The sequence below is a fragment of the Poecilia mexicana genome, unplaced genomic scaffold, assembly GCF_051168715.1.
Source record: "Poecilia mexicana isolate PSO_F unplaced genomic scaffold, ASM5116871v1 scaffold_2, whole genome shotgun sequence".
NCBI lineage: Eukaryota > Metazoa > Chordata > Actinopteri > Cyprinodontiformes > Poeciliidae > Poecilia > Poecilia mexicana.
The window spans coordinates 19,800,995-19,823,866 of record NW_028263371.1 but is presented as its reverse complement, the minus strand read 5'-3'; the positions used below and the strand labels follow the sequence as shown (position 1 = coordinate 19,823,866).

The 22,872-nt window shown below is 40.8% G+C and overlaps 2 protein-coding genes across 3 annotated transcripts; both read left to right on the top strand.

Annotated features, from left to right (window-relative positions):
* The first annotated feature begins 794 nt into the window (after positions 1–794).
* On the top strand, positions 795–15,611 carry ccdc93 (CCC complex scaffolding subunit CCDC93). Of its 2 annotated transcripts, none has more exons than XM_014968370.2 (22): positions 795–921; positions 1,060–1,173; positions 2,503–2,597; positions 3,681–3,792; positions 4,449–4,547; positions 5,722–5,778; positions 5,905–6,005; positions 7,945–7,978; positions 8,199–8,288; positions 10,161–10,247; positions 10,378–10,494; positions 11,042–11,104; positions 11,897–11,970; positions 12,072–12,153; positions 12,250–12,324; positions 12,421–12,492; positions 13,357–13,465; positions 13,563–13,645; positions 13,739–13,776; positions 13,905–13,989; positions 14,088–14,201; positions 15,131–15,611. In XM_014968370.2, exons 1-22 carry the CDS (start codon positions 835–837, stop codon positions 15,185–15,187), a joined length of 1,845 nt encoding a protein of 614 aa, XP_014823856.1. In that variant the 5' UTR covers positions 795–834; the 3' UTR covers positions 15,188–15,611. The 2 variants fall into 2 exon arrangements, with proteins under 2 accessions (XP_014823856.1, XP_014823855.1); XM_014968369.2 differs by having other exon boundaries at positions 7,942–7,978.
* A 1,748-nt stretch (positions 15,612–17,359) lies between these two features.
* Positions 17,360–21,192, top strand: fgf9 (fibroblast growth factor 9). The gene is made up of 4 exons (XM_088012664.1): positions 17,360–17,520; positions 19,139–19,254; positions 19,933–20,036; positions 20,494–21,192. Exons 1-4 carry the CDS (start codon positions 17,360–17,362, stop codon positions 20,671–20,673), a joined length of 561 nt encoding a protein of 186 aa, XP_087868790.1. The 3' UTR covers positions 20,674–21,192.
* Positions 21,193–22,872: the final 1,680 nt, after the last annotated feature.

The window sequence follows — 22,872 nt, the reverse complement described above, 5'->3', positions numbered from 1 at the left end:
TTACAGAAACCTACAAAATAGAGCAATGAAACAGAGAAAGTAGTAGAGAGTTCAGAAAAACGGCAAAGAAAAAGAAAGACTTACAATTTTAAGATGTTGTGGACTCGTTATGTATGTGACATCATCAGAACCGATGATGATTGGGATCGGACGCCTGGAGTGGAAAAACACTTATGGGTGTCTTCTTTGCCTGTACACATAAGGTGCTGTTTTTATGCAGACGTTTTGTACGTTTTTCAAACTGGGCTGACATTTCTTTTACTCTGAGTATGCTTTTAATAACTACAACATATTTAAATGGTGTGAATTTACCCTTCTTATTCTTATTTTTCAGTGTTTACATTATTTTACCTTTTGTGAGTATGCATTTTATTTACCTGTAAGTTGATGATGGCACATAAATTTCCCCAGTGTGAATAGAAGATGTTTCTATTATATTCCATTCTTTATTGTACTCAGTTTATTCTATTCTACTCATTCAGATGGACTTGTTAAATGTGAACAGAATGCCTCTCATGTTTAATTTTCGTATGTTTACAATTGTATTTTATTAAAAAAAATATTAAGTTGGTTGAAAAATAATAATAATAAAAAATATCTGGATGTTTTATAGTTCTGGAGAAGATAAACAAGTGAGAATCAAGGTTTTGACCACAACACAACCTTAAGAAGACTAAATTAATAGTTTGAGTAATTGCAGGTTGGTATCCTAATCATTCCAGTTGGTGGCGGTAGAACACCAAAACGCTGCATGTCTACGGGACAAGAAGAAGAGCATCCAATATTTCAATCATGTGATGTAGTCATGTGACACAGCATCGCATTTCTTTCATCATGGCGGCGACTGCGTCTGTCTTCCTCAGAGTGAGAGCAGGGTCTAAGGTTGGAGCAGAGTACGACCAGGAAGGCCAGCTGATCCAGGTAGCGTTCAGAACCCAGACGGGTTCAGCTTAAACTACAGAACCGGACCGAATGAAAGCTGGACGAGGATAAAACTGGGGCTAGTCTCTGCTAACACACAGCTAACTGATTCTGATTGTGGTCACTTGTGTTATTCAGGTGGAGAGCAGAGAGGATGAGGAACAAACCGTGAAGCTGGCAGAAATCTTGGAGCTGCTGCTGGCTGCGGGTTACTTCCGGGCCCGCATCAAAGGCCTGTCTCCATTTGATAAGGTGCTTCATCTAATTACCCCCAAGCAGGGGCGGATCTAGAAAAAAATATCTAAGGGGTGCTGAGAGGGGGGCAAGGATTTTTCAGGGGTGGCAACATCATTCTGTAGACCCAACATTGGACTTAATTTACTTGTTGCAAAATCTTGGTTTTAACTTGCATTGTTTCAAAATGAGCTTCATGTAGCGCTGAGGATTAAATATAAATTCTTAATATGGTATAGTTAATTATTTTTATGTCTTTCATTCTGCTGCTAATTGATATGCATTACTGGATTGGACAGCGCCTATTTGTTTGATACATTGAGTTATGTCCAGAAAACCATTCTATCCCAACGCAGGACGAGCAGAAATCTGTCACAAAAATATTAGTAGCGCCACCATTTATTACCAGATATAAAAGATGATTTGAAATAAAGCTGAGAAAACTGATGTTTGATAAATGAATTTTCTGTGATGCAAATCTATAAACGGTTTGGTTTCTGTTAGCTCTGTCAAGATGAAAGAAAGGGCAAATTTCTCTTATGTTGGTCAATCCTTTCAATTGTCTGTTCCATTTACACAGCAGCATAAAAAATGTCTAGTTTGATTTCACAGAAGTTTGATTTAATTGGAGTTATATTGTGTCGTTTACATGTTCCCTTTATTTTTTTGAGGAGTGTATAATGGGCCGTGTTAGTGATTTGTATTTTGTTTTTCTTTTTTTACTTTTGAAAAAAATGCCACACACAAAGTGTAATTTGCATTGCTGTCTAATAAAGGTTTAACAAAATAAGTTTAAACATTCTCAGCGGAGCTTGCTGTCTCTCAGTATTCTGCTTTTGGTATTGAATAATCTAGACCAGTGGTTTCCAAACACTTTCTGGGCCCCCCTGTGGATTTCAATAGGGAGAGTTAGACTTTGGTCTTCTGCTTCAGTTTGGGAACTTCTGACCTAGACCATGGTTGAAGTGTTCCAGTTTTGGAGCTAAAAAAAAAAAATGGTTTAAGATATTATTGAATGATTGCAGAATAATCCAGAACAAGGGTTCCTAAATCTTTTCATGGCATGTCCCCCACAAACAGAATTAGATACGGGGTGGGGGCTGCTTTGGGAATCCACAGACAATGCTACAACATAAAACATCAACTTGGTGTGTTTCTTTTCTAACTTTTATTCACTATGTAATCATTATTACATTAGTTTAGCATAAATGTTGCCTCATACCTTTTGATTTTTGTTGGGTTTTTTTTTAGCAGTGTTCTCCCAGTGTATTTTAAGCCTGGCGGGCCACCAGGCTTTACTTTATCATTGCATCTCTCTGAGCTTGTTTTTGCTTTGCTTTTCCACAGGTTGTTGGTGGAATGACCTGGTGCATAACCACATGTAACTTTGACATAGATGTCGATCTACTCTTCCAGGAAAACTCCACCATTGGACAGAAAATGTAAGTGATATATGATGGCAGTGTTCATGAAATCTTCTGAGCCATTTCTGCCAAACTTGCAAATGTGAGTGTTTCAGGCAGGACTTTTTGGAAACATGTAGGACACCGTACTTGAATGCTGCAGAATTGCCTTTATTGAAGGGACATTGTAGTGACCTCTCCATGTTGACATGGAGCGTTTATATTTTTTGTTCCTTATATATTTGATACTGTCCTTTAACCATCATGGATAAAAATGCTGTACATACAACAAATTACAGCTGCTGGTTTTGATGAGGACAGCCATATAGGTAATGTTTGTGATCGCTGTGAGATGTGATGAACAGCACTGTGACACCAACTGTGGGACATTGAAGGGTTATTGTGATTTCAGTGTGTTGAGAAAGAAGATGAAGAGCTTCAGTTAGTAAGAATTATTTCTGTCTTATATATTTATGTTCATGTCAACCTTTGACCTTTGTGCTGTCAGTCACACTCATAGTGTTTATTACAGCCTGTTTCCTGCCTGGGTTTTTGTTTTGGTGACACGCCAAGATCATAACTGGCTTCCAGCCTTTCCTGGAAACGTGTCAGACTTAGGGAGGCATTTAACATGAGCATCAATATTCAACTCAAGAGACATGCACAGATGGACACTGCATGGTGGCACCTGTCCTTTTTCCTCTGGACAAATAAAGGGCCCTTCTGAAATCATTTTGTTTACATTGTAGTGTGAGGCCCAGGGCAGCATTTCTGGATTCAAAATGCTATATTACCGGTTGCCCCATGTTTTTGTAATTTTGCCTGACGATACTGCTTTTAACTGATATCCATATTTTCAGATTTATGCTCCTCCTGCATAATTGCAATCTTTTCACAGTGACAGATATTGCATTACTTGTTTTATTTTATTTTATTGTGTGTCAGATTCTCACTTTTGTGCAACTAAAGTACCAAAAGACCTACAAAATTTAAAAATCCGGTATTTCTGTGTTTACAATTTCAGAAGCTATAAATGTGTAACACTATGTTAACAGGAGAAATGTTTGTTTGGTTATTGTTGATGAATGTTCTATTTTTTATTATTCTTGTCTGTTTCTTCAGAGCCCTGACAGAGAAAATAGTTTCTGTTTTACCAAAGATGAAGTGTCCTCATCGCCTGGAACCCCATCAGATCCAAGGCTTGGATTTTATTCACATTTTCCCAGTGATACAAGTAAGACGCATACTTCCATTAGACATTTTTAAAACGGCAAAACTATGATAGTTTTTACTATAATTCAGTCACCATTCACTTAACTTTGCTTACTAGGAAACATTAAAGCTACTTGAGCTGCACTGTGTTCAAAGCCACGTAAGTTTCTCATGACAGACGGTTTGAGGGCGTGTTCAGGTGGCACCACTTCATTTAATTTGAAGGAAGTCTGCTACATCAGCGGTCCATACATCGATATCTGCCATGATTCATTAACTTACCAACACTTGGACTAAACGGTGACAGTTCAGGTGACTTCAGCTTTTAAACACAAACAACAGAACTCGTAAGCGGAGGACCCATGTCTCCTCTTCGGGCTGAGCCCAGCCGGGCTCCATGGGGCCACCAGGCGCTCGCCAACGTGCCCCACCTAGAGTGGGGCCCTGGTGACCCGCGTCCGGGCAAGGGAACACTAGATCCAAAGTTATTGTCCATCATCTTCTTAATTATATCTTTAATAACTTACTTCACTAGTTATTTCCCGTTTTAAAAGATTAATGACTGATTAATAAGTTCATAACCAAGGTTCATTACTACTTGTTGTAATTTGACGCTGTCCACTCTCCATGGCACTCGGCTTGTTCTTGTCTTGCATGAGACATTTGTTGTTGTTTCAGTGGCTGGTGAAGCGAGCCATAGAGACGAGAGAAGAGATGGGAGATTATGTGAGAGCCTATTCCATTTCTCAGTTCCAGAAGAGCCATGCCTTCCCCGAGGTACGAGCACACGTTTAGAACCGATGTTCTTAGATCGTGCAGTTTGCAGATGGTGGGTTCTGCAACAAACTCTCATTTGTCAGTAGCAATATTTTCTAGCTGTGTGGCATTTCTCTGCCGTCAATATGCAAAGTGCTGAAAGTGCTTTATCGGTAACGGCTAAGGACAGAAAGTAAACAGTTGCCATAATAACACTGGTGAACTCTCTTGGTGTGGACAGGAACTTACTGCCAATAGTTCAATGTCTGGACTATTCAAACTGATGGTTTGAACAGTAACATGTCCTGGGTGACACCATCTGTTGTTCACAAAGCTGTTAATCCACCTCCTTTTCTTTTCCTGCTGCTCTTTAAATCTCCGTCTGCTTGTACAGTTAGGAAGCCTGGCGGAGACATGTTGGTGTCGGGGATACAACCCTGCAGTCACGTCTCAGCAACACTCATTATGCTGCATTCGTTACGTTGCTGAGTCCTTGACTGGGCTTGAAGTTCATGCATCTGGTTAGCTAATGATCTCACTTTCCCCATTACAACGTGAGATTGTAGAGATGGTTTGAACTTCCTCCTCTTTGCTGCTCTGCATCCACAATCCCTCCTTTTTCAACTCCTCTGGGATTTCTGGCTTCAGCTGTGGTATTATTTCAGCTTTTCTGATGCTGATCAGCTGCTCCCTGTTGTAAACCAGCCTGTTGCTATGGTTACGCATCAGAACAAAATAGCAAAAATACAAAGATATTGCCAAAAATCACTCCAACCACACAGAATCCAGAACAAGAAGGAGTAGCCGTCCAAAAAAAGCTACTTTCTTACAAAAAAAAGCGGAAATTAATATTTGAAAAAACTGAAAAAATCCCAAAGAAAGCAGAGCTACTCCAACCTGCTGCCAGCCTCAGCAGGGTTATTCTAGAGTTGTAATGTGGCACGTTACACCTTCAAGTCAGCATCTTACCTGTCACTATTTCTCTTTTACTTTCTGACTGAACATCAACTCGTTTGAAAAATAAAATGAAGCTATTTCAATAACTGTTTAGTCTTTTGACAAATTGAAATAAAGACGTATATTCCAGTCTAATTTAGAATCTACAATTTTGAATTTCTCACTATTAAATGTTACTTTCCATCTTATATATGTACTTTCATCTATTTAGTTCTTGTATTTTGAAACTCTGGTCTAGGATGAAGAACTCCTCCAGAGGAAAGACAAAGCTGTGAAGGCCGTTCTGGACGTATTGGTGAGCAGCCGCAATGCGACCGACGCAAAATGAAATGCTTGGTGTCTCTCATGGTTTCAAACTACAAGCAGATCAGTTGGTTGCAGTTGGTTGGATGGGATGTGAATGAGCTCTGGTGTTTTTCAGGAAGTGTACAAACCTGAGAGGAAGTACAGGAGACAGAAAGACGCAGAAGTCCTCCTGGATGAGGAGTCCAGGATCCACTTTACTCTGCTGGAGTATGGCAGGTAATATTTCCCTCCAGGCCGCCGTGCGGCCAAGCTGTTGAGTCATAGCGTTCTACTACAACACAAAACGTGCAGCTCACCTTTTACAGGTAAAACACAGGAATGTATTAGTTAGTCTTTGCTGTTCAGAAATTGTCCCATAAATGTCAAAGCTGTACTACTGTACAGCATCTCATTCCAAAAAGGAAAAACATCTAGTGGACAAAACGAGTACAGAGAACAGACGGTTTCCCACTCCATCGTCTTTACTCTGTTATTTCACTGCAGACTGTTGCACAAAAGTTCCAAGAGGGTTAAAATTAAAAAATAAAAAAAACGGCAGAGAAACAACTTACCATGTTCCAGGAAACCTGTTCAGCCGCTGTCATTGTTGGCTATGCTAACTAGCCTGAGCATTGATGACAGGCTCTATTAGCTGCAGCGCAGCAGAGAGGGGCAGAGTGTGAGCAGCCCACACAAAGGGATGTTTGACAGCTCTAAGACCCGCCTCCTGCCTCTGATTGGTTGTTTCTAGTTGGCACTGGGAGAAGAGCTGGCTTTTCCCCCCCACAGTTTAGTTTCTCTCATACTAAACTGTCACAACATCACAGTTGACAGTTTAAACAAATATGTGTAACAAAATGCATATAAAAGTTACATACTGCATCTTTAACCATAATAATGAAAAGGGAGAGGGAGTATTTGTCCAGCCCTTCCTTCCCAGAAATGTTGGCGTCGTCGCTGCTTCCTGAACTGTGTGGCTCTGCAGTCCTTCATCAGAACCAGCTCCCTCTTCTTCATTGCTCCATCCACCTTCTTCCTCCAAAATTGCAGATAAATTGCTGAAATGCTCACCATTCCCTTTGCTTCTGTGCACTCAGCCTTATTCGGTCATGTTTTGACTAAACCTCATCACGTCACAAAATGGCGTTTGACCCCGTTACCACAGGAGAAAACGGCGTCTGAAAACATTCTGACATGGAACTGAGAGTTCATGACCAGAAAGAAAAATACCGCAGTTTCTTTTGATTTTTACAACTATATATCATTATCTTTGCATTTTATTCCACAGCATTTCATTGCATGTTTATAAAGCTCATATTGGCTCAGTGTTTGTCAGGTTACCTGCTCTGGCCACGCAGCTGGTTAGATATGATGCTCATAGCTTACAGCTCTTAGCTTACTGTACCAGCGTATCCATACATTAATGCGATGGTTCTGAAGTATCTTTGCTCCCTCTTGGGAACATACTTTTTTTTTTTATGCCCACCCCAAACTGAAATACTGTGGCGAACCTGATAGCAGAAATGGACAAATGGTTTGTCCTTCAGTTCAGCTGCAACAGCAGCAACAGAGCTAAAGGTTCAACAGTAAGCTCTTAAAGTGTTGAAATCAATATATAGAAATTAAGATTAATAATAATGATTTACCTGTAAATTCACTATCAAATAAAGGCGACTGCAGCCAATAAAACCTTAATAAACTGGGTTCTGTTGTTGTAACGGGTCATGTGGTGGAGTTAAAATGTAACATCCCTTAGTCCAGGATCTAACGCGGCGTGTTGTCTAACTCTTTTAATGTACATGTTACTGTGCAGTTTCTTAAATATGCACATTCTCTTTTTCTGGTCACATTCTTCCTTCATCCATCCATCTCTGAACGTAGAATGTGTGAAGCTATGCTGTGAGTACTGGACCTGTGTGAGCATCCTCCTCTGCATGCCTCTGATAACAGCTGTGGAGACGTGTGTGTGTGTGTGTGTGTGTGTGTGTGTGTGTGTGCGTGTGCGTGTGTGTGTGTGTGAGAAGGTCTCCATGTTTAAGCATGGACTTGAGCTTAGATGTGAACAGTTTGGCCTCAGTGTTGATTTGTACCTGTTGTTCTTGTGAGGTTTTGTTTTAACGTCAGAGTTTTGACATTGCAAGCATCGACTAAGTGCATTTCTTTCTGTCTCCAGGAGATATGGACTAAATAAGCAGTGTAAACAAAACAAGGTGAGCATGAGGATCATGTTGCTTGTTGGCTTAATAAACACGTGAAAAGCTTGTGTCGGCTCGAGTTATTTTGTCAATTGAAATATTTTGCGCCTACATCTTCTGCAGCTGATTAGTTTGTGCCATGTAGATAATTTGAAGGAACATTTACATGGGATGATAGTTTTTGTTTTGGATGTTCAGTGGATGTTCATCAGTGCATTTTCTTTTCCATTTGTAGGACGATGAGGGTCAGGTCAGCGGGCCTCAGGCGATGCCTGCCAGCATGTCAGACGTGCTGGAAGAAGACAAGCTGCAGGCAGCAGAAGAGGTGATCACTCCATCCAAGTGCAGCTGCACCTCTGTGTCACTGACAAGTCATGTATTTAAGCAAGTGAAACCCATACAGACTCACTCCATGCTCACCTGTGGCATAATTTATCAACAGCAATGCTAGAAATATAATTATTGCACTTGCTTATCTATTTATGTTCTATTTTTGGTTAATCATGGTTTAAGAAACCCAAAAGATTAACTTAAAAACAATAAGTATGCACAGAAGCCTCTGACTTGGCTAAAGATCTGTTAATAGAATTGCTGTAATGTAATCGCCGAATGTACCAAAGCTTGTTGGTACATTTGGTACCAACAGGTTTCACAACTCGGATGCAGAACTTGTCTACAACCTTTGTTTCATTTTCAGCTGCTGTGGTTCACTTTCACACTGCAGTGCCAAACTGTCCAAACCCTTTAAGCAACCTGTTCCCCTCCTCGCCTGTGGTGGCGCTGCACCAAGAACCACTGAAGGAAACGACACAAAATCCTCTGACCAAGACACTTGGCGCTACTTCCTTCTTCACTAAATGTACACAAAAACAGAGTAGCGTCAGATTTTAGTAGCTGTAGGATTTCTCTTTTGTCTTTGGTAAAAGTCATCAGGCCATTTCCTCCTCTGGCGTCAGACTGTCGTGACAGAAACCTCTGGAGATCTACGCACAGAGTCGGTCCATCGGGACGACAGCCGTGTCTCGGGGACGTTACCTTTGCTGAGGAAGGCCGTGGTTAAGGCTACTGACCTTCTTCAACAAACACGTTGCTTCCATTAAATGCTTAGAAATGCCATCTGTTTGGCAGCGACTCCACCTTTTAGAAACCTGGGTTAGTTCAGCAGATTTTTACTTTTCTTTGGTCACACAAGCATATTTTTTGTAATGGTGGGTGATGTGCCCAAAAAAATATATCACAGTGTTCTAACAGGAACATTATTTTTCTTTATTTTCTGCATGTAAAGGTAATTTTATTTCTATAGCACATTTTCAGCAACAGGGCAACACAAAGTGCTTTACAGGAATTAAAAGGAAATCCAAACAAAATAACAAACCAAAGGAAAGAGCAAAAGAAGAAAAATAATATAATGTTGATCTAAAGTATGTAAACTTGGTGTTTCAGGGTTGCTAAGTCCTCTGGTCTAATTCCTTTTCTGGGTCGAAGGAATAGGAGTCTAAAACGTCGTAGTTTTCTGGATTCTTGGTTTGTTCTAATCCCTGTTCTGCTAAATAAGTATAAGTATTCTCTGGACTTTCTAAGTCTGCTCTAAATTTGTAAAAGTAATGAGAACTCCACAGTTTCTAAGTAATAATAAAAACTAAATGTTCCTGTTCTGGAAGATTTTTTTTCTGGATTCTAAGTTTGTTCTAATTCCTTTTCTGGTTGTAGTGACAGGAGTTTCTCTGTGTAATAATCTAAAAATTAATCAAAGAAGTACAATATTGGTCTAAATAGTGAGCACTCCACAGTCTCTAAATAATAAAAGGGGAATGAAATAAAAAAGAGGAAAGGACACATGAGGGCAACTTTCAGACAAAACAAATGTAAAACCTTGGAGAAACGTGAGGGATTCAGGCTGAAGTAGCAGCTGACGTTTCACTTGTCACAACTCTGGATATTTTGTCTTTCTCAAAACATTTGGTTTAGTTTGAAAACTGAACAGCGCCAAGACTTGTTGGAAGTGCCTTGCAAAACCTGGCTTGTGCTCCCATGCAAAATAATTTAAATTCCTCACTATCTAATACCACAACCAAAGAGGATGTGTTATTCAGCTGCGGCCAGAAAGGTTCAGCAGATCAGGTCTTTTCATCGAGTCAGTTTGAAATAAGAAGACACTTGGGGTGAGCTGCTGTGCTTTGTGCTTGTTTTGGTGCAGGGGAAGCTGACTGCGAGCGCTGTGGGTCAGATAGTTGGACTCCAATCTGAGGAGATCAAACTGATTGCCTCGGAGTACGCTGGAAAGGTCAGCAAAGCATCACACCCATGTTGCACACAGCCAGCAGTCTGTTTCTATTACCGGCTCTATGGAACAAGACGTAGCGATGCAGGAGATGGCCACGTTTTGTGCTCATATGTCGTCTTTCACCTCGCAGCAGTTGGAGCGTTCTTCAGAGGAGCGGTCAGAGCGCTACGGTCCAGTGCAGCAGCACCGCCGGGCCGTCGCCTCACTGGACAAACAGATCCGACAGAAAGCCGAGCAGCTGAAGGAGGTCAGTGCTGCACGTCAGGGCATTTCAAATGCAAACTGTGTGTTTCTGATGTAGATCCCAGCCAGGGAAGTTACTGCAACCTGCTCACAGAGAGCACAGGCTTACAGCATCTTTCTGCTGTAAACTAGAGCCGGCCACCTTTAAAAATAAAAAACCAGAAAACAGTTGGTGGTCTTAATCTAACAGTAATTTGACAGGAAGGGAAAGTCGTGCGGCAAAGGAACCGAGATCGGTAGTGGAAGCTCTAACCTCTGGGCTGCTCAACTTTCTCTATTTGGGTTTGAGTTCGTCATTTGAAAATTTGTACTATTAGGTTGTTTTTTTGTTGTTTTTTTTTAAGTTTTATTCTACTGGGTTCACAGAATCGGTTGCAAACTCTGTGCAGTATTTAAGTAAGGAGTGCACTTTATGCTGATGTATTTTAAGTTCTGCAGAGTTTCTTTTCTTCTCCCAACAACTGTATCCATGGCTACGGACGACATAAGTCCCTGTATGTCGAGAGCAGACTGCATAAGAACCTAAACTCACATGTTTTCTGTCCTGACAGCTCAAAGTAAAGCATGCAGAGGTGAAAGCCTGCAACGAAGAGGCAAAGAGGAGTCTGCTGGAGGTAACTACTCCTGGCCAGTTTCATCCAGATTTCTCCTTTTGTGTTTGTGCATCAGTGGTGATAACTGATTATTGCTGTGAGCGCCCAGGGTAACTACAGATAGATGTGTTTTTATTCGTTTTGTAACAACTGGTTTCCAGCAGGGATCGTATTGTACTGTGATTGTGACTGACTTGCTGTGAAACGATCTGTATTACTGCAGCTTTGCGCCTCATACAGGATGCAGCCATGTTTAGTGTCCCGGTCAGAAATGGATCAAACTTATAGAGCTACTTTAATGGTTGTAAAAAAATTTTTTAATACATTTAAATAAACATTTCAATAAACTCAAAACTCAAAGCGAAACTTTGAAAAACAAGGGTGATCATTAAAGGATAAGATGGTGTGAAAATTAAAACATCTCTGCCTTACAATAAGTTTTGTTTTTTGTATTCAAATGTTGAGTTTATGTATTTAAGTTTATTTCAAATAGTTTTTTTTTTTTTTTTTTTTTTGGTATGGTAATGCTGTAAATGTATGAATTTAATCAGTATAGGTTGGTATATAAATGAGAGTTTATCATACATGTTTGTGTAAAAGTATTTATAGTTATGTACGTTTTGTGCCATGGCGCCTCGACAATCAGTGTGAGCTTTTGGGCTGCGCTCAAACGTACTTCAAAATTAGAAAAGCTCGACCTTAACCTACCTTGTCAAAGCTAGGTAGTTGTTTTTTTTTTTTTTTTTTTTTTTTCCCCCCCCAACACCAATTTTGAAAATGCAAACCTAAATGTTGTTCTAAATCTGTTCCAAGGCTACAGAGCACTCAGTAAAACTGGAGACTGAGATGAAGTCCCTGGAACAGATGGAGGAGCAAGCAGACAGTGGGTGAGCCGTCTTATTTTTACAACGCAGGGCTTGAATTAATAGCAGGTTTGGAGCACAGGACCCTTGACTAGCGGCAGAAGTGATGTAACTTTTGTCGGCAGTCTGATGGAGAAGCTCAGGGCTTTGGTGACGATGAATGAGAGCCTGAAGCAACAAGAGCAGCAGTTTCGGACGCACTGCAGAGTGAGCACATAAACCAGCCGTTCTGATGGGATTCGTTTCCCCTCGGTCTTAAAGCGTGTTTTGATTTTATTTAATTAAAACCTGCGTTATGTACAGGAGGAGATGGTCCGTCTGCAGCAGAACATTGAAGAGCTGAAGTCGGCGTCGGGACAGGACACCGAGGAGGAGCAGGTGCATGTCCAGCTGCACTAATAAATGTAGTGTTATGTTAATTATTATAAAACCACGTCAGTCCAGAGTGTTAAATGAGACCTTTTCTTTTCCCAGGAGAGGCGGCAGCTAATAGACCAGCAGTACAATTCAGACAGAGAGAAGCTGCAAAAAGTCCGCCTGCTCATGGTAACCACTGCTCTAGCATCACACACAGAGCGGCGTTCTCACCATCAGTAGCTTTATTATTGTCCCCAAAGGAACAGTCCTCACTGAGCTGGGCGAAAAACATGAGCACACAATCACAGCCTCGATCACTGCCTAATTGTAGTCCAAGCAGAAAAGGACACTCAGGAGAAAGGCATCAACACAGAAACCAGGAAAGCATCAGACTGAAATGACGTCGCATTCACAGCTTATTGTGTTTTAAAATGCAGTTTTAGAAACATACATACATTTGAACATTGAGACCCCAACCAACAACAATTACAGAGCATCTAGTTGGACCAGAGCAATTAAATGATGATCGTAAAACTCAGTGTGAGTGATGTAGGGTTATTTTTGATGTTGATGAAAGTAAAACATTAGTAGCAGGGGAGAGAGAGAACGATTAGTTGATGACGGCATTATGTCAGAAAGTCAACAGCTGATATAGCAGCAAATCATCCAAAACTGGAGGGTAGTAGAAGGACTTCTGACCTTCGAGGCTGATGTGTGGTTATGGGTCAAGGCTTTGGTAAATGGCTCGTACTTGAACAGCGCCCAGAGGTCCCCAAAGTTAGTTATTCACGCACACGGTCAGACGCCGATGGTGGCAAGCTACCGGACAGCAGCCACAGCTGCAGCCTGCGAGGCTGCCATGTGCTGACCGGGCCTTCTGACCCCCACCAGCAGGCAAGGTGGACGAAGGGCCTTGCCAAGGACACTTCTTCATCCGCGGAGCGGGAATCGAACCAGCAACCTGCCAACTAAGCTTTAGTCGAGCTTTAGACACAAATTGCAAACATTTTTTCTGTCAGCCAACTTCCACAGGACTGCGTTTGCTCTCCTCAGGCTCGCAGGAACCGTGAGATTGCGATCCTGCAGAGGAAGATCGACGAGGTGCCCAGCCGGGCGGAGCTGACCCAGTACCAGAAGAGGTTTATTGAACTCTACAGCCAAGGTGGATTCCTCTTCTACGTCGGATGTATAGTTACAGACGGTGTTGCGTCATTTCTTCGCGTGGACCTGGAAACATGTTTGTTGATCTTGTCTTCCAGTTTCTGCCACACACAAAGAGACCAAGCAGTTCTTCACTCTCTATAACACCTTAGATGATAAGAAGGTTTACCTGGAGAAGGAGGTAATCGCTTTTAATCTCGGATTGAATTCTGCCTGCAACAGTGATTAGGTAAACATGTTCAAAACATCGCTGAAGAATAATAATCTCATTTAGGTAAATCTGCTGAATTCAATTCATGACAACTTTCAACAGTAAGTAAAAAAAAATATCTTGTTGAAAATTACATTGTCCTATTGATGTGAAGGAGAGTGCAGCTTTTGTTTCTCATGCTCCCTGGTTGTTGGTCTGCTGAGTTTTAAACGGCTCTGCTCTCTTCCAGAGCGATGTCGTCTGCAGCTGCCAGGGATCAGTTCCTCCGACAGATGGAGCAGATAGTGGAGGGGATCAAACAGAGTCGCATCAAGGTGTTGCTGCAGCTGGGTCACTGGCGTTGTAAGACATTCCCTCCATCTGCTGGGCTGCGTCACTAACGGACGCTTCTCCTGCCCGTCTGCCGTTTCAGATGGAGAAGAAGAAGCAGGAAAACAAAATGAGAAGAGATCAGTTGAATGACGAATACCTGGAGCTGCTTGACAAGCAGAGGCTGTACTTCAAGACCGTTAAAGATTTTAAAGAGGTAAGAAAGTCTTTAAGAAACTGTTGAATGCAATGAATTAAAGTTGCAAGCAGCTCAGTGCCGCTCTGGGACCCACAGTCACCACCACGTCCCCAACACTTTCACGCCGATCCCACACAGACGGTGCATTCGGTGAATCTTCTATATATTCACATATCTTTAAACTACATCTCTAAAGTAAAGATGAAGCAGATAAGTGAAAATCCCTTGGAGGAGTTTGTTAAAGTTTGAGGTGTGTAAACCTAAATGCCCACCTCCCTGTATATTTTAGGACAAACCTCCTTTTTTTGTTTTTTTGGGATCTACATGCATACCAAGTTCCAGATCTCCATATTGCACGGTTTGGCCTTTCTCACGTTAGGGGGCGCTGTAGTGCAGTCTGGCCATTCCCACTTTTGGTTCCATTAAAAACATTTGATTTCACACAGCGGAACGTTTTTTGGTGAAGTTTGGTGAGCTTCCGAACGCGTTTAGGCCCCCAAATTGTGTTTCTGGGGGGTAAAAGAAAAAAAATGAAAAGAAATTCTTAAAAAAACAAAAAACCAATAGGCCTTTGCGATGCTTTCGCTAAAGCTGTTCCAGAATAACTCCAGTTTGTTCAGCAAAGCCCAAGTCCCGAAGCCGGAGCTGTACTCGACCTAAGAACATACTTCTTACTGATGCATTTGCAGGCTGCAAAACTGGAAATTTTTTGTATTGATGCCCCAAATCGCAGCATCCAAAAAGCTTTTCTTTGTAGCACAGAAAAATAAATTACGGCATACAGAACAAATCTCAATCATGCCTTTAAAACATTAAGGCATTTGCTCTGAGTATTCCTTCAAGAAAAGAAAAAAAAAACTGAAAGAAAAAAGTGAAGTTGGGCTGATCAAAGTGTGCTAAGTTTTATAAAGTTTTCAGTAATCTGTTTTGTTTTTTTCTATCACCAGGAGTGCCGTAAAAATGAGATGCTGCTGTCCAAACTGAGAGCAAAAGGAGCTTCCTAACTTTGTTCTTCCTGCTGGCTCCGTGTTTTCCTAAGCTGGCCTGAAGCTTCGATATACGTTGGTTGAAGGATCACAGAACCTGGTTGTTTGTTATGCTTCACAGGCCAGGAACCCGGTTTCTTAACGGGTGCCAATCACAGCAGATTTTACCATGAGCGTCATTTGGCTTTAGAACTTTTTCATGGGATCGAGGCCTTTGGATCATAAAGATTACAAATGACCAGCATGCTTTGTTGACATCTGTTTAGCCCATCTATTGGTGTATTATAACAAGACTGAACTAAACACTATAGTGATACTGTACATTTTCCCAAAGCCAACAAAAGGTCTTTGACACACGTCTGTTCCTGCTTTAGTGCCTCAGATTCTGCTGTCGCCGTTTATTGTAACTAGCTGTTGATCAATAAAATACTGGAAAACTTGATACCCAAAAGTGAAAGTGGTCATTGATGAGTCTATGAAATGAACAGCCGACGGGTTGTGAATGTGTACAATCTTCAATCTCCACCAGGTGAGTAATGGAAAGAAAATCTAAATCGATAAACGTAAACATTCTGACATTAATGTGAAATATTCTTCTTCTTCTTCGGCTTTTCCCTTCAAGTCGTCTGTCTGCGTTTAGCCCTGTTCTCTGCAGCCCTTTTCTTCCCCTTACACCAACTATCACCACGTCCATAAATGGTCTTCTTGGCTCCAGCCTCAACATCCTTCTACTGATTGGTCCTGTCCCAATACTTGCACCTCTTCCTTTGTTCAGGGACTTTGGCGAAGTATATAACAATAAGTGTCTAATCAAGGAAAACAAGTAGGAATATTTGTTAAATGGAGCTATACTCTCTGCAGATTGATCATTGTTGGGGATCAAACGTGGCTGCTGACCCACAGGGATGATCAGAAGAAGCTTGAGATCTGGATTTACTCCGTCCACTTCCAGGGCAAATTCATACAAAAATATCCAAGTGTGAGACGAGGTGAAGACTGAAGTCAGCAGCCCAGTCTCAGTTGTTTGAATTTAGTTTTTATTTGTATTTTTATTTGGTCAAATCTAGACCCTGCTGGGAAATATGAAATTATTTGCTATCCCAAGTTAAAAGGTGCGTTGCCAACAGTCAATGAGAAACAGAGACTGAGACACAACTGGAAGTAGAAGATGACTTCCTTTGAAACTACAACTCATAGTTGTATGTGCAGATAAATATTAAGAATTTGATAAACGTATTCTATTTTTAAAATATAAATATAGACAAAAGATCCATTGCTGTTACGGTCAACATGCACATCTCATATAATCCAAGAAAGGCCCTTCAATATATATATTTTAGTTGTTTATAACTTAGTAACATTCTTAAATTCAACAGATTGTCTTGTCTGAAAGTCCATTTGTTAAATGTGTGGTGCTCCGTATTTCAACCATGGTACAAAAGTCAGTGGAAACCAGTCTGTTAGTCTGAACTTAAGCTCTTTTTGAAATCCACAAACACTTTAAAAGTTTCTAGTTTTCCCTTGCAGCCTCGTTTAGCTGACTAATAGATTATTACAAAATCAACTGGAAACTCTTTTTTTATTTTCCTAGTCTTTCATACCATAATCTTATACTTGTTTTATTCTTTGTATAATTTTAAGGTTGATTTTTTTATTGTACAACACCACAACATTCTTCCCATCAGTTCAGGTCCATAAACTGCAGTCTTCTCACAGAACAAACCTGTCCAGGTCAGAGTTATGCTCCAACTCTTCCCTGCGTTGTTGCTTCTTGTCATGTGATCATATTTGTCTTCCTGAGTTATACTTGCTGTATATCACCGCAGCACAGCTCGCTATATCATCTCTCTGATTGTGACGCTAAACAGACAGCTTCCATCTTTCTCTCTAGTCCACTTCCTGCAGTAATCTGCAGTCTGGACCTCTTGAGCTATCTGACACTTGCTGATCTGTCTGTCCTAAAGAACAACATGGTGCTCTCTTCAGTAATCGTGTTTCAAATGTGCTGTTAGACTTTCTGATATAGACCTGATAATCACCATGCTGTCTCTTAGGCGTGTCCCTGTCGGCAAGCGCAGTGGAGTAGAAATAGGCATTGATAAACGGAGGAAAAGACGACAGGACATCATTCAGGGTTCCATATGTACAGTCAGGACTGTGTATCCAGGCTTGCTGCTGTTCCCAGAGGACATGACCTCAGTCCTGCCTGGCCTTCTGTTGCTTTTGATGTTGCCAGTATATGGTCAGCTAGTGGGAGCAAAGAAGTCAGAAGAGGCTGAAGAGCAAAGTTCCCGCCTGCGGGGCCTCTGGAAGCTGCACTTTAGGGCATCCAGGCTGAAAGGAAAAGGTAAGTAAAATCCTTTATTTTGTAAGTATCCACATTTTTAATACAGCTATCTTTAAACGTTTTTTCAATTCCAACAGTTTGATTTGGAGATCAGTTGTTTTATGAATATAGTTTGTGTCAGTATGGCGAGAGATTAATAATCAGCATCAGTTTCTTCTTCATGGAAACTGTTTGCTCTCTTCAGAATTTACAAATGATCATAAAACAGTTTTTTTTTAACATGTTGGGGGTTTTGCAAAAGGAAAGTTTTACCTAATGACCTGAAATTTGTAAGTCATTATGTTGCTTGGTTCCTAGAGATGAGTAGGTATCACCACAAGGGGGCGCCTATTCCCTTTTTCCTTTGTTGTACTATTGTGCAGAGTAAGAAGTCGTCTTCCATGTTGTTGTAGTGATGAGGTGCAGAGCGGTAAACTATCGTTACTTTACTCATGTATGAGAAAAGTTTAGTACCGTGGAGACCTGGCTTTACGTGGACGAAGTGAAATAAAGTTAAAGTGTGGAATACTCAAGCTGTGCGTCCTGCCGTTTCGGGTTAGCGTGGCTAACCACCGCTGCTAACCACCGCTGCTAACTCCTTCTCTCACCGCATCACCACAAGTTGCGTGACTCACGATACACCAATAGTTGTAGCTTCAAAAAATCTTGAACATTAAACATTAAATTTTTAGTCATATGCTGCTTTTTATTTTACAAACACAACATTCAGGCATTAAATACAACTTAGCCTTTATAAATAAACAAAACTGCCAAAATCTGTGATTATAATCACAGATTTACTATTTTTGAGAAATGTATTTTGAAAACCTCATTAACATTACTTTCTGTCCCTATACTGAATAATAAGTTGAAACAAACACTCGATGATCATGAGATCCATTTACAAAGTCAAATTTAGTCTGATATCCAATCTAGGTCAAATGGTCTAAACTTGTTTTTGTTTTAGCTTGAAATTCAACAGTAATGGCGGTCAGATAGATAAGATTATTGTAGCTGCTGGATCAGAACAGGAGGACTTCAGCAGCAAATGAAGCTTAGGAAATTCATCTCACCTGCACTGGAGTTACTGGAATACATGAGAACAAGTGTAGAACAGGTAGAGTCTGCTCTGATCCAGTGTTGTGAGTCCAGTCCAGTTTATCATTCAGGTGAGCACGCAGGTACCTATAAGAGTTCACCATCTCTATGTCCACTCCCTGGATGTTCACCGGCACCATTGAGGTGCCTGCGATGAGACAGGACGTCTGAAGGTGACAGCATGGGGAGTTGATGGAGAAGTCTGCAGCATAGAGGGAATGGTAGGAATGGTGCCAGGACAGTCCCTGTGGGGACTGCAGGCCAGACTGTCAAAGACACAGGCTGCCATTAACATGGAGGGGAGATTTCCATGTGTCTCACCACATTTATCCATGCAGGGTCATGAGGGGCCAGATTCCTCTTGGCAAAAGACATGGTACACCCTAAAGAAGTCACCAGTCCATTACAGGGCAAGCTAATTATGTGTGAAATAAAATTTCATGATATCTGTCAATGTGTTTTTGTGAGTGTTCTGTGCTTATCTTAAAAAATATACTTTGGGAAAATTGCCAGTGATTTCTCTTCAATAAAGGATCAAGCTCCAGCCCAGTCAATGAAGTGGCCAAACAGCTTCTGCTCTACTGCCGGGCCGGAATTGGCTACCACCTTCAGATCCTGCCCAATGGCTCAGTGGGGGGAGTCCATAGACCGACTCCTTACTGTGAGTTCAGTCAAAATGAGTGAATATTTACACACACACCCCGTATATAGTATATATCAAACGCTCACACATTTATACACCGATACATAAGTGCCTTGCCCAGAGGCACCGACATGAGGCAGGAGGAAGCTGGAATCGAACCTACGTGCTAAAATGTATTTCAGAAAAATACTGCACATTTAAAATATACTTTAATATATATTTTTTCCACCAGGGTGTATCAAGCATATTTTTGGTGTATTTAGTTTTTCACAGACTTATATTGAGTTTGATCAAGCATGACAGTGGAATCTGTAGCATGGGTCTTTGAACACTTGAAGTTAGATTTAAAGAGTATTAGAACCTGGTCAGCACTGAAATCTTAAAATCCTTCAGAAATTGTTTAAACAAGATTGAATAATTGCTTGGAAACTGATGATTCTATATTTGCTTAGCACACAGGGAATGTGAGAGAATGAAGAAAAGAGCACACATTTCTGATTTTTAAGGTAGAAATAATAATAAAAAAGGTCTCATCATTGATTACCACACTTTGGATGCACTTCAAACGAGATTTTACTGCACAATTAACTTATAGTCTTTGTTCGGTCAGAGTGGAAAACCTGTTCTTTGCAAGTGTTACTTGAACAGTGTCAGTTTAACACATGAACATTCACTCTCTGTCTGCATCTCCTCCAGGCTGGCTGAAGGTGTTTGCTGTGAGGCGTGGAGTGGTGGGAATCAGAGGGTTGACGAGTGGCTTGAACCTGTGTATGAGTGGGCAAGGACTGGCATATGGAGAGGTACGCAGTCTGCTGCACACAACATGTTAACTTGTGTTTATATATTCCCCGTTATGAGGATATGCACTATTGGTTAATGACTATTCGTATCTCTATATACCAGAATATATGAATATATCCTGGGTAATGGATACAGTGGTGTTTGTATCGCTCAAACGCCACTGTAAAGACGCTGCTGACCTTTTCTGATCTGGCAATAACAATGTGAGCATCGACTCCCCCCTCAGTCTTTGTTGCACACAAGATCCGCCGGCTCTTCCGCGGATGTTGTAACAAAATTGTTTTTATCACTTTGTGTGGTTTTTGGTAAATAAAGGATGTGCACAACTTCAGCTGGGCTAAGTGCAAAGGCCAAGTTTAGTGTAAAAGTATGTTGCCCCCTAAAGGAACTCTAATATTCATACATTGAAATGAAGTCAAATAACAGAAGATTACTTTATTTATTCTTTTTGTCTAGGAGCCGTTTTCTGACAACTGTCTGTTCAAGGAAAATGTGGAAGAAAATCACTACACCACCTACTCTTCTCTGTCCCACCCAGGCAACTACCTGGCAATTTCCCACAGAGGACAGCTCAGGAGGGGCAACAGTGTGGGCCCAAATCAGTCCTGTGCTCATTTCTTACCAAGGAGAGCATGACGTCTGCCCATTAGCTCCTGAACCTATGACAAAGTTGATGCTTGTTATTGAATAGCATCCCTGGGTTTTTAGATAAGCTACATCCCCCACACCACCCTGCTCCCAAGCAACTCCACTGACTTCTCACCCATTTCTGCACCGAGTTCAAAATTGTCTGAACATTCAAAGCCATCCTTATGTTACTCGTCTCTTTCACATTTAAACACCGTCTCACATCCTTCGTTCCTCTTTTGACTCACTTCTCTGTTCGCCACATCCCCGGCCGTCCAACCCGGGTCTACTCACCAACTGGATCTCTGAATAACATCATCGCTGAACATTTTCAAATCTCTTCACAAAACTCATCTGTTCAGATTAGCTTATCCCACTTCACCGTCACAACATAAACACTTGTTTTATATTTTATATGTCTTTCTAGCACTTTTTAACCTTTGTTCATGATGTGCTGTTTTTATTTTATTAATGTAAAGTGACCTTGAAAATCTTGAAAGGTGCTTATAAATAAAATAGATTGTTATTATTGTTGTTGTTGTTTTACTTAGATAATCAAAATCAGCAGAACATGCAACTGGAATAGTAAGGATTCTTTACGACTCTTTTATGCAAATATGTTAAAAACTCCATAGTTTTAACATTGTCCTCATAGGCTTTTGGGACGAAAGTGAAAGAATCTATGTAACTCTTTTGTTTTCATATCTGTTAAAAAATTCACTGTACCCTGAAAATAGAAGATGAAAAAAAAAATCAAGTCCCTCTGCATCTTCCATGTGCCCCTAATAACATTTAGAAAAATACACAGCTCCCGAACCAAAACAGCCAATCAGAGTTAGGAGGCGTCTTTCATTCACGGTTGTGTAAGCACAACGTGAACCAGTCGTTCTAGTGGGAGCTAGCGGTGTGCTGCTGCTAAAGGCGGAGAAACAAACCAACCTTTCAGGGAAAGGCCTAATTTCTGGAGTGGTACCTGGTCCAAAACCCAAGACAGGCAAACAAAAGAAGACCCACGATGCAAGGCAAGCTAAAGAGAGGAGGAGGAGCGCTTCATATGTAGAGGGAGATAATGCCATCAAAGAATTCAAAATGGATCCAGAGTTACAGACTGTGAACATATTGTTTGAGATGGAGATTTTAACAGACTGAGGACACAGCAAGCGCAATGCCAGGACAAATGGGAAAAATGGACAAATGTCCCATCAACATTACAGGACTGATTTTGGATATAAATCCCCCCTGTGTTATTTAATTAAGAGACTCCCCCTAGTGTGCAGTTTTTGATTTCAGTTCTGTTTTTTCTGTCTCTTATCATTTCTATGTATTGTTCAACCTAAATTTATCAACAAAAATAAAGTTATTTTAAAAAATGACATTAGTGGGGTGGGACCTAAAGATGAACAATGTAAAATGTCGTTCATCTTTAGTCAGCACTATTGGTCACCGCTGACTAAAGGGAAGACTTGACTCCCTCCCACCTCAGATCTCTGTCCAGAACTGCAGGGCTCGCTGCTTCACTTTGGACACACAATGTGAATGGTAGCCAATCGTCACAAAATTACACCGTTAACAGCTACTAAAGTGTCCACCCTTTCTTCAAAGAAGAAATCTTACACAACTTATGACAAAAGTTAAAACACTCAACATTGTCTTGTACATAATCTCTAATTGGCTAACTCCAAGATCACCAAGTCTTCTTAAAAGGTAGAGTCTCTGAGAACATTTCTTAAAAATATGGTCAGTGTTTTCAGCAAAGTTGAGCTGAATGTTCAGGAATGACCCAAAGTATTTGCCTCAGTTTCAACAGGTCGGCTATCAAGTGAAACTGGAACCACTTTAAAGTCTCGTTTACTTAGCTCTACATCCTTAAGAACATGAGAAAGTATGGTGTTTTATTAGTGAATTTATCTTTTACAACTCCAGTAATACAGAAATTAATAGTCAGTGATAAAGACTTTGTGGTAATCTGATTTTGTGATGTATTTATATTACCACCCCACGCCACTAGAGGCGGTAGCAGACCCAAGAAGATTCATCTAAGGACCAGATTTAGAAGTACACAGAAAGCTACATAATTTAAGAACTGTGAACTCCACACCTCCATTCATTTTTTGGTTTGCCTTCGCCTAAAACACCTTACCTGACAAAAATGGCACTATGTGTCTGGAAAATACATACTACTGACCTTTTAAATATTACTCAAAGACA